This window comes from Malania oleifera, chromosome 7 (assembly GCF_029873635.1).
Source record: "Malania oleifera isolate guangnan ecotype guangnan chromosome 7, ASM2987363v1, whole genome shotgun sequence".
NCBI classification, from domain to species: domain Eukaryota; kingdom Viridiplantae; phylum Streptophyta; class Magnoliopsida; order Santalales; family Ximeniaceae; genus Malania; species Malania oleifera.
Window position 1 is genome coordinate 16,651,118 of NC_080423.1, and position 11,906 is coordinate 16,663,023.

The following is an 11,906-nucleotide window of genomic DNA, read 5'->3' on the forward strand; positions in this document are numbered from 1 at the left end:
CAAGTAAAGTAGATAGTACTTGGCTATTCCTATTTACGTTGCTACAAAATATTTTCAATTCCAATTCAATTGTATTTAAATAAAAGATATAAATCTCTCTTGAAATTTGAATATTTAATTTTCAAAACATTTATATTCCTCAAAAGCCTCGTTTCTTTTAATCTGCTTTTTGAGTGAATTTATAGAAATGTTGATATGCAGCTGGCCAGAGCCAAAAGAAATGTGACCAGTCGGTGAATTCTCAATGATCATTTACAACACAAATTTCAGGTTTCTAATTCCAACAAAGGAAACCCTTGCCATAAACACAACAATGTACAATCCAATGATGGCACAGTTGATAACCTGAGTCGCAAAGAAATTATTCAAAACATTCAAACTCATTTTAAATACGAAATGGGAGTAAATGAAAAAATACTTTTTTTTTTAATTTATCTAACACAGCTTAATGTTATAATTAACACGGATTCCAAGTCCCCCCAGCAAAGACCAGGAAATCCTGAAATACACACTGCAGCTGGGAGCAAAATGAATAAAGATAACTAAAATTACTGATACACAATAAATAAACCAAACTTAAAAACAACAAAACACATTTTGGTACACATAGTACATACTAAGCACGATGATTTTATCGATCGATGTATGTAACAAAGGCCTAAAAGGGTTTGCAAAAGTCCATTTTCTGGTCTAATCGCCCATAACAGGAAGAGAATCTGTGACCAGCGCCAAGAAGTGATCTTTCCACTCAACAAAACCTGCGAAAGGCATGAGACCGCACAATAATGGCAGAAAGAGAAGTTCAATACCATAAAATAGATATCGCCTGAGCCAGAATGGAAATATTGAATTGTCTTTCGTCCCCTCTAAGACTCTGACCGGTCCATAAAGGATAAGAAACAACACCGAAGTCCAGATATTGGAAAAAAAATGTAATAAGCATAGAGCCTCCCAGTACAAGAGCCAATGATAACCATTTCCGCCCAGTGTGTCAACACACAGCTTGCCAGCAAAACCACAAGCAACTCCTAATAGCAGGAGTATGAAAGTAATCGGCATTGTCTGTTTCATGGTTGATGAACGCTGAAGGAGCAAATAAATAACTGCTAAGATCATCAAGAAACCGAAAACCATACGGGTCACAACTTGAACCTGACACCTTAGAATATTCAGGGTTGAATTGAAAGAAGCAACGGGCTTTGGGATCCACCAAGACTTGGAATCCTGAAATTGCAAATCAACATTAAGCATTTACAAAGCACCTAAACATAATTTGGGCTGGAAATATGACCTCTGTAAAGAGAATGCACCTTTATTGTGCAAATGTCGAACGACAAAAAATATAAAGATACAGTAACAAAAAGTGAAACAAGCAAAAGTTTTGGCCACCGAGTAAATCCCTACATAATTTTTAGAATTAAGAACAAAAGCAATAAATGGTATTGTGAATTGAATCATCTTGCTTATAAATGGAAACTAGCAGTGAAGTCATGAAAATACTTTTATACGTAGAAAAGGATCCTCGGTTATAAAATCTAAAAAATGAACCACAACTCTCGAAAATGTAGACTAGGCTTAATTTGCCTAAAATATTCCTTCCCCTTTGCAATCTGATGATTTATCCACCTGAAACTATGAAGTGGGCAGAGTGCAATTACAATCCCATAGTGAAGAAACTCAAAATCAAATGCTTAGAACCATTGAGTCAACATGATTATAAAGCTTAGTTTATTTTTTATTTTTTCTATATATATATGTGTGTGTGTGTGCGTGCGTGCACTGCTAAGCACAGCCTCGATCATTTCTAAGACAACAAACCAATAGCACATCAGCAGAAAATTACAGAGGAAAACGTATTAATAAAGGCCAGAAGGAAGAAAATACTTTCCTCAGAATGTTTACAGAATGCTGTAGCTTCAGTGATCCGTTTGTATGAATGGACATAAGCTCCATATGCAAGGGTGAGACACATAATAATCAAACCAGCAACAAGAAAGTCTAAACACTTTCTAAGAAGCTCGGCATGTTTCGTTTCCTCTAATTGATTTTTAAGTTTCTCGGCTTTAAAGGATGCCTTTGAAATACCCATAGATAGCTTAAACCTCTCTAAAAGATTTGAATCAGAGTTGAGAGCCAGTTGGGCTTCTTTAAGTTGCAATTTTTTCATCTGGAGACCAATCTCATATGTTTTGAGGTCATTAGAGCGAGCCTGCTCCATGATAGATTTCTCAAAAGTGCATAGCATAGACTGGTTAACAACAGAGCCCTGAGATCCAAGTGCGTTTAAAGAAACACAAGCCGCATGTTGGCTTCTTTGTTGATGCAAGGCAAGCTCCAGGTTCACTGAATCTGTTTGCATACTCTCACCTATCTCTTCTACAGTGCTCAGTTGGTCTTGCGTTTCAATGGCGGGTAAAATCACTTCTTCTGACTGAAGATTGCTCAAACCAGAAGTCTCTGCAGGGCCTCCTTCACTAGGAAACACAGAGGAATCCAAATCTGACTCACAACTTTCAATATTTAAGTGGTATGAGTGATCTCTTCCTCGGATTTGCTTCGATTCGTTGATCATTCTAAGAGTTTTCAAGGTGCTCTGAAATGATTTCTCAAAATTTCCCACAAAACAATTGAACCTGTCCCCAAAAACCTGCAGCCTCATAACCAATCAAAACAAAAAACATATCATATAAATTAACATATTAAATTTGTAAAAAATATTGGTAAATAATAACACAAGAGGAAACTTAACTTGAAAATCAGAGTCAGCAGATAAGTCAGCAGTTTAGAGTCAAGCTTACATTGGCTAAAGATTCTCTGACAGCTGATGTGCAGATCTGAATGCAAACACGGTAAGGGGAAAAACAAGTCAATGTCACATACTTCTGGCTTATAGAGTAAACTGATCCACATGACAAGAAAAGGCAGGAAATACAGAGACCTGTAAACCTAACTACTATGATGTGCTTCCCTGCTCAATATGCCAAGTCTTTTATAAATACAGTTGTCTAGAGAGTCAATAGATGAATAAAGTACAAAAAAAATCTCTCAGAATCACATATTTGAAAAAAATAAAATAAAAAATACCAGTCAATGTAACAATCACACAAGGAGGTATGACTGAAACACAGTGGGAAACCAGATAACCAAAACACACTTTTGTTTACGCAGGATATAGAAGAGTACCGTTGATAGATGATCTACACACATCCTTTCCCCTGTTGTATCTTTACTTTCCAAAACCTAAATCAATAACAACCACTTCCACATTGTCAGCAAACAATTAAGAAGGGAATAAAAATAAGAGCGGATAAAATAATGCAATATTTTGGAGGATAACTTACAAGGTACTACTTTTAGTGTGTCACATTCCAGTTGAGGAATAACTTACATGGGTGCAATTTTCATTTTTATTTTCCTTTAAATTTTGATGCCTTTGATACCTTGCATAAATGGTTTCAAATGGCAGTAGCAGGTAGCATAACGTACAAATAGCGGGTGTAGCAGAAACTAGTACATAACAGGAAGCAGGTGTGATGGATGTGAATTTTTTTCAAACATACACAATGTTATCTATCTATGGGTATATTTTTGCATGCTTTAAGCCCTTAACCCATCTTTAAAAGACTTTCAATTTACTAACATTGATCAGAAAAGATGATAAATTTTACATTGGTCTTGAAATGCTGTCAACAGAAATATATATATTTCAGCATTCATTAATCATATTTGTGATGAATAAATTAACTAAACAAAATACATCAGGCCAATAGCTTGCAGTTTTGTAATATGATATACTCTATTAATCTCCTAGGCACATAAAACATACAATAAATAAAGTAAGTTCCACTATTTCATTAGTTAAAGTAATAAAAAAAACTAATCAATTAACTACATTGTATCACCTAAGCTTTATAATAAAGTAAATTATAAACAATTTAAACAAGAGAAAAATAGACAAGAAAAGAAGGTTGAAGTTGAACAATATAGAAAAAAACAAATCAAATTTTCTAATATTATCAAAATAAATATCTTTTAACAAAACATTGCAAATAACCAACTGTCAAAAAAATAATAATTCTGTACAGTTAACATCCTTATTATAATCTTCTACACCCACTCCTCTTAACATAGATAGTTGGGAATGATTGAAAGGGGGGAAAAAAAAAATGAGAGAAAAAACAAGAAAGAAAGCAACGATGGTGCATATCATCATCAAGTTTTGGGACCCTAAAATCTGCTTTATAATGCTATTTAACTGCAAAAGTTCAAGTAAAGCCCAATGCTTTATTTCGCAAAGTAATATCTGAGAATGGCTAAACAAAATTCATTTTGAGTACCAAATTATGATACGCAAGAAAGATAAAGTTTGACATTACCCTTCAATTCTATAAATCTAAAAATTAAAGAATGATATGCTAGCTATTTGATCCATTCATTTCATATAAAGTCTTCTCCTCCTCTTCCCCTGTGCTTTGATAACTCACACATCAATATTCGATTCACTAATAAATTTTCTAGTTTGAAATTCCACCAAATAATGTGCCTCCTCCTTAAAACAATCATTAATGACAACTTAAACTAAGTAAAATGTGTCAAATCTTAATCATATGCTAACTCGTCAAAATTGTACGTGAAAGTTTCATTTATAGTATCTATTCATAACTCATAATAGCAAACAAGGACCCAATAAGTTCAGAAGTATGAAGGTGCTATTGCTGAATACATTTAAAAAAAAATAGTTTCAAGACTTCGACCATTTAAGAGAAAGAAATGCTTCCCAAGTATTCTTTCAATTTGCTCATTTAATTCATCCATCTTGCAATATATTTTTAAATAAATATAAACATATCTTATCCTTCAATTTATTCATCAAACTCATCTGTCTTACAAAATAATTTCAACAATAAATATATCTTTATGAGTACATTTCATATAGCTGCCATACAATTGTTTTATATTAAGTAATTACATCGCACACACCCGTGCACGCACACACATGTTTATATATATGCACAATCAATCCTCTATTTCCTTGTTCTTTCTAAGTATAATGAAATCTTGACTTTCCATTTTACATGTCAATGCCAAAGGAAAACTTCTGAAAGATTGAATTATGGAACCAATAATACTTCATGTTTTCTTTAAAGTAGAGAATTTCCAGATATATTATAAACAAAATAAAAAGTGTAAATTTTTCCCATGTAGAAACAAACAATTTGCCCACAAAATTTTGATGCAATTTATTCTTTAACTTTCTCAATGGAGCACTCTATCTGTTTGTTTTTCTTTTAAGGGACTGCGGGTGAGTTTGTTGGTGTGTTATACATGCATGATGCATGATTCATCCAACTTTTGCACATGGTTGATATAGGAGGCAGTCCCACTGCTCAGAAAAAGTATTTCCACTGGTTTATGTAAATATTTTACTTCCCATTACCTAAATCCAAGAGATATATATATTACAAAAGCTTTCAAGGAGCTTAACAAAAATTATCGTGTTAAAAACGACAAAGGAGTTATTCCACAGGCATTAATCTTGCTTTAAAAATTATTCTTTCGCGAGTTCGTGAACAGACTTTGCTTAATTAAGGCAAAGTATTTCTGAATGCCTATAAACCCTCATTAACACAGTCAACACAAAGGAACACCAACTCAAGAAAATTTTGAAAAGGGGGTTGTCAAAAATTAACAAAAAGGGAAAGGAGTGAGTCTCAAAAAGCAGAATTTTTAAAATTAATATCTACTCGATGAACAAAAAATTATAACCCACGAAATAAAGGTGTAATAATTTTATTCTTGGGCCTCATGAAATATTATATCTTTCACAAAAAAAAAAAAAAATTTCCCAGAATCTAGCTTCTGAGAGAGAGCAAACAAGCATTCGATGGCCTATGAAATAAACGTGTAAAAATTTTATTTTTGGGCTTCATGAAAGATTATATCTTTCACAAAAAAATTCCCAGAATCTAGCATCTGAGAGAGAGCAAACGAACATTCGATGGCCTATCAAGATATTATAATCAGCAACTGTTAAAAAAAATCAAAACTTTTTTTCCAAAATAGTAAAAGAAAAAAAATTACAAGAGCCTAAAGCAAAAATAAGAAAAAGATCGAACCTGAGCGATGACGGCTGCAATTGACATTCCAAGGGGCAGAGCAATGGCCTGGGCGTCCCTCTCGCCGCGGCGAACCGAACCCACGAAGACTCTAGGGTTTCGGCGCTTGCACGCCACGCGCACGCCTCCCTGCGACAACGACGGCGAGCACGTAGACGAAGAAGATGATGGTGAGGGTACTGTTGAGGACGCAGAGCCATTGATCTGCTTTACCTTCTTCTTCCTCTTGTGGGCGGCCGTTTGGTGGCTCTTGATCGGTCCGGCACAACCGGAATACGTCTGGGCCGTTGGATCAGCACGACAGGCGGTGGATTGGCCGGTGATGGGGTCTTCCCGTTGGCTGTGATCGACGTTGACAGGGGAATCCACGGCACCGGAAAGGAGAGGTTGTAGGGGAGGAGGAGAAACGTCCATGGAACTTGTGGAAGACGGCAGCTTCTTCTTTCAAAATTGAAAATTGAATGAACGAAGCAGTGCATTAGACTTTTTGCAATTTTTAAGTATTGCTTGGGAATTATATGTGCATTAAATGCTTGTAATTTAAATTTTTAAAAAATTTAAAAAAATTATAAACTTACAATGCATGTATTCAAAAAAATCATAACTAAAAAAATACATAATGATATGATAAAATTTACTTAATAATTGATTCTTTATTTAAACAAATTAGGTAAGCTTCAAATTTAAAAATTCAAGGATGTGTAAACCTAATATTGTCTAAAGATTTTTTTTTTCCAAATTATAGTGAATTTTAAAATTAAAATCAATGTAAACAACCATATTAATTAGAGAGAAATGTGTGATGATGGTAAGTTGTATTAATAGATTAAATTTTATTAGTATGATTTGTGTCTTGAAAATTAATTTATGGATATGAATTGTCCAATAAATGAATCAATATATAGATGTATGCCTATGTAAAACCAATGTCACATTTCACTTTTTTTTTTTTTTTCAAATGATGGTGTTCGACGTCATTTAGATAATCGACCGAGATAATGGGTCTGTACTTTTACCATTCGTATTATTATTAAGATATATTATTAAAGTTGAAACTGCAGCTGATGAGTCCTTTTGGACTGGTTCATTATTTTCAACTACATACTTTGATTTGACTTGATTAAGAATGTATTGACGTTCTTCAGGAGTAAGATAATTATCCAACCGTCCTTTAAGTTCTCCAATAAATCTTACTGTGAGATTGACAACAATTGCGTATTCATCATTTGAACTCTTAATCAAGTCAAATAGGAGCATGTAGTTGAAAATAATGAACCGGACTGAAAGGACTAATCAACTGTAGTTTCAAATCTTATTCTAGATCTAGAACCCCAAATATTATAATAATAAAATAATAGAGAGGAAGGAAATTTTTAAAAGGATCAAAGTAGGGTTCGTTGACGAATGCCCTAGTCTCGTCGAGGAACTCCCTGTAGAATTCATCAAAGAAGTTCAGTATTTCGTCGACAAAGAGATACCAAGAGGGCATATTTCAGACCCACTAGGTCATCGATGGGTTCTTTACCTTCGCTGACAAACTTCCTTCTTCTCCTCGTTGATGAGGCCACGTGCCTCGTCGACAAAGCCACGTGTTAAGTCACCTATAAATATGCAAAAATCATATTTCTAGCGAGAAATTTTGTTCCCCTCTGTTTCTCTCTCTAGAATTTCGACCTCTATAACGACCTGATATTTCATTCGTTTTCTAGAGATAGAGAGAAGAATTGTACCTAAAATTCCCGCAAAAAAATGATTTTCGGCCTTTTATAGAAAGTTTGTCCATGTGGACTCGTCGACGAACACCTTCTCTTTGTTGACGAGTTTTAGGTTCTTGAACAGACCTCTCGGTAAGTTCTCGTCAACGAGATATGCGTTTCCATCGACAAGCCCAAAAGCCCTACTCGTTGACGAGCACTTCTACACTCATCAACGAGACCCTATTGAAATCCCTTTTAAAATTTTATTTTCTCTCATTTCTTTATTATTTAAATTACTATAATTCTTTGGGTCTTTACATTCTCCCCTCCTTATAAAAATTTCATCTTCAAAATTCACTACCTATATTGCATACCATCCCTAAAGAAAAATGGCTACTTATTTTATTACTAACCCTCACTTATGGATGAGGAATATCATAGTTACATAAGCAATTATGGGAGATTACAAATATACTCATAAAATAAAATTCCCCTAAAACCAAAAACACTATCTATCCTGTATTCTAAATTACAATCATACATTTATCACTTCGCACTGAATAAAATAAAACTATCATTATTTGAACTATATAGACCACTATTGTACCCCACTAAAAAGGTGTGGGTATTTCTGTCTAATTTCCTCATCAAGCTCCCATGAAGCTTCTTCCATGACATGATTTCTCTACAGGACTTTTACTAGCTGAATTTTCTTACTGCGCAATTCTTGTTCCTTCCTGTATTTCTGTCTAATTTCCTCATCAAGCTCCCATGAAGCTTCTTCCATGACATGATTTCTCCACAGGACTTTTACTAGCTGAATTTTCTTACTGCGCAATTCTTGTTCCTTCCTGTCTAAGATGTAAGAACCCAAACCATGATATATGGGTTAAATATGTAAAATAAAGGTAAAATAGTAAATTGAGCAGATTTTGTCGACGAGGCCAGGGTTCGTCAACGAAGTTTCTTCTTTTCTCGTCGACAAAATTCAGAGGCTCGTCAACGAGGGGATGCCAAGAGGTTCGAAAATTTTGAAATATCTGGCTCGTCGACGAGGCCACCCCTTCATCGACGAAGGTAATGGCGGACTCGTCGACGAGGGCGCCAATTCGTCGACGAATCCACCCAAGTCAAAGGCCTTTAAATTCAACGAGGCCACCTCTTCCTCTCTCTCTCTCTCTCTCTCTCTCTCTCTCTCTCTCTCTCTCTCTCTCTCTCTCTCTCTCTCTCTCTCTCTTTATAATTCAGAACCTTCTCTCTCTCTCCTCGATTTCTTCGCCATTCGTCGCCTGATTCGTAAATCAGACGTTACCGCGAGGATCAGGGAAGGATTCTCTACATTTCTAGCAGATTGGAATCTCGTTTTGAGCGTTTCCGGGTTTCGGGCTAAAATCAAGGTAAGGCTCGGTTTTTATTTATGATTCATAATATGAGTAGTAGTACGGATTATAAGTATGTATTGTACTATGGTTTGTAGGTTTTGGAGTCTCGGTTCTTAGTTTTGGGGACCGTAGAGTTCGTAATTGGAATTCGGGTTAAGGTAAGGGGATTTAGTTTATATCAGTTTATTTTCGAAATCTGGATCGGTAAGCTTGTAGGCTATGATTGTATCTATATTTTGGTAACTTATTTAGGGAAATCTATCGGGTAAAACACAAGATTTTTGGGTTACAGTTTTAAAGGAAAATTGGAGATTTCGGGTATCATCTCTATTTTGTTTGGAAAACTGTTGGTTATGTTGAAACTGTATTATTGAGATGACTGTTGTAACATCCCTCAATTTATTAACATAAAATATCACATAATAAATAAAAATGGTCAACCCGAACCCGTGGGTAGCGGGGACACCTGTCAAACACAGCGGAAAACCTAGCAGCAGTAAACATAAAATCTCAAACATCCAATTATACAACCTAATACCAGAGCATTCTATACATCCTCACTAACATCCAAATATCTCTAGGGTCAAACACAAAATAACTCTGACGCTATTACAAAATCTTACCCTTCTCACAGGGTAATCTCACTAGCTCAATGGCGGCCTTGACCCGCCAGTCTCTCAAGAGCTCCTGAAAAATTAATTAAGTTTGGGGGTGAGACACTTCTCAGTAAGGGAAAATAAACTAAATACAGCTGTGTGGCAACATGAATATTTAATGCATTTGTACGTATACAGTACATTTCATAATTCTATAAACATAATCATATCGTACTGGGTAAACATATATTTTCACATCTGTTAACAAATCATATCATACATAAAATCATCTGTTATAACTGTAGTACTGAAAACAAACCCAGGATGACTAGCTAGCTGGTGTCATGTATTACCCCCCATGACGGGTTGTGCAGCCCGAAGGAGGGACCCGACAATGGCTGGCCGACCACTGCCGAATCAAATATGTCTGTAAGTACGATGAGCCCGCCACACCCTGGTCCGGACTGCCAGGTGGACGTCCACACTCTACTGAAAGGCACATCGACTATCCATCTCCCATCCCCTCGTGGGACGGTAGCACTAATAAGGCCTCGTGCCAAAATGAACCCATAGCTACGGTACCGAGCTCCTGGTCTGAACTAAACTAACATCCTGGTTATGAAAACATATAATACATGATCATACGTAACATCATTACGGCCTCGTGCTGAAAACATAGATACGGCCTCGTGCCGAAAATATAAATACGTGGCCTCGCGCCAATAACATAAATACGACCTCGTGCTGATAACATAAATATATGGCCTCGCGCCAAAAACATAAATACGGCCTCGTACCGATAACATAAATATATGGCCTCGCGCCAAAATTGTTTCAAGTATGTATATACTGAAAATACATCATTTATCACACAATCGTCAAAACCATCACAACATAACTCATATTTTCATAATACCTGAAATCATGCTTTGTTCGTAAAATCTTTCACATCATAATACATTTCACATAAAATAATATTCATGCCACACATATGCTGTTAAAAGCCATACTTCATATTCTAAAATCATGAATTACTTACATCTCATACATACATATGCATTTTAATCATCATAGCAGTATTTTCCCAATCGTACATTTTATTCGTAATACACAATATAACATATGCTTTTCTAAAAATAAATTTAGAAATAATCAATAATAATTTGTATGAAAAATTATTGCTTTAGTTTATTCCCTTACCTGGCTATTGATGAATTCCTTAGGACCCAAATCCTACGCCCTTAGCGCCCGAAATTCAACTCCTGAAATTTACATTTTTTCCCATATTAATTAATCTATTTCTCCAAAATAATACTCATCTAGCCTTCCTTAGGCTCCATATACCTCAAATTAATATTTAAACTATTATTTAATATCCCTACTTAATTTTTCAAATTTTACCTGCGGGTCCTAAAATTACACCCGCGGCGCTCACCTGAGCCCTAAATTTCAGAAATCCTATTTCAGTCGCAGATGCTTAATATTTTAGCATTTCTAAATTAATGCTAATTAATTAAAAATAAGCCCCTTAATAATCGCCGCACCCCAAATTTGGAGTTTTGGCCCGACACCCCCATGAGAATTCCGTCCCACTAGACTTGTAGAGAATCATCCCTAGATTCTCGTGGTGGTGTCCGTTTGTCAATTGGGCTTATATTTTGCAAGAAATTAAAGAAAAAGGGGGAAATGGCTTACCCCAAGGAATACGCTTACGCCGCTCCTACCACCGATTCGCTCCGGTAGAAATGACGGCAGCGGCAAATGGAGTTCAGTGGTATCTTCGAATTTTCGATCGGGCAAAAATCCGTCACGAAATCAAGGAGAGAGAATGAGAGGAGAGAGAGAGAGTGAGCTGCGTTGCAGCAAAAGAGAAAATAACAGAAATGAAAAGTACAGAGGAAGAAGAAGAAGAAGAAGAAGAAGAATGAATGAACTTTTTTTTATAAAAAGGTCTCCTGAAGCTTAAAGAAGCTTCAGGAAATAGTTATAATAATAATAATAATAAATATATATTTAATTAATATTAATAATAATATATTTTATTAAAAAAAATAAAAATAAATTTTAATTAATTTTTTTTCTTTTTCTTTTAAATCCGATTAATTAATTAGTTAA

The 11,906-nt window shown here is 35.2% G+C and overlaps 2 protein-coding genes across 2 annotated transcripts; both read right to left on the reverse strand.

The window, feature by feature from the left end:
• Positions 1-403: 403 nt before the first annotated feature.
• On the reverse strand, positions 404-1,251 carry LOC131160602 (protein CPR-5-like). The gene has a single exon (XM_058116436.1). It carries the CDS (start codon positions 1,249-1,251, stop codon positions 691-693), a length of 561 nt encoding a protein of 186 aa, XP_057972419.1. The 3' UTR covers positions 404-690.
• On the reverse strand, positions 404-6,618 carry LOC131160601 (protein CPR-5-like). The gene is made up of 4 exons (XM_058116435.1): positions 6,117-6,618; positions 3,184-3,240; positions 2,799-2,834; positions 404-2,647 (listed from the first exon to the last, which is right to left on the reverse strand). The coding sequence occupies exons 1-4, from the start codon at positions 6,528-6,530 to the stop codon at positions 1,829-1,831; spliced, it is 1,326 nt and encodes a 441-aa protein (XP_057972418.1). The 5' UTR covers positions 6,531-6,618; the 3' UTR covers positions 404-1,828.
• Between the last annotated feature and the right edge of the window lie 5,288 nt (positions 6,619-11,906).

Bases quoted from the DNA above. Each gene is read 5' to 3' on its own strand.
- LOC131160602 (XM_058116436.1), bottom strand. From the start codon at position 1,251: ATGCTTAATGTTGATTTGCAATTTCAGGATTCCAAGTCTTGGTGGATC.
- LOC131160601 (XM_058116435.1), bottom strand. From the start codon at position 6,530: ATGGACGTTTCTCCTCCTCCCCTACAACCTCTCCTTTCCGGTGCCGTG. The intron at 3,241-6,116 runs GTTCGATCTTTT...TTATTGATTTAG, and splicing joins TTGCAGCCGTCATCGCTCAG to GTTTTGGAAAGTAAAGATAC. The intron at 2,835-3,183 runs GTACTCTTCTAT...GTTTGCATTCAG, and splicing joins GTGTAGATCATCTATCAACG to ATCTGCACATCAGCTGTCAG.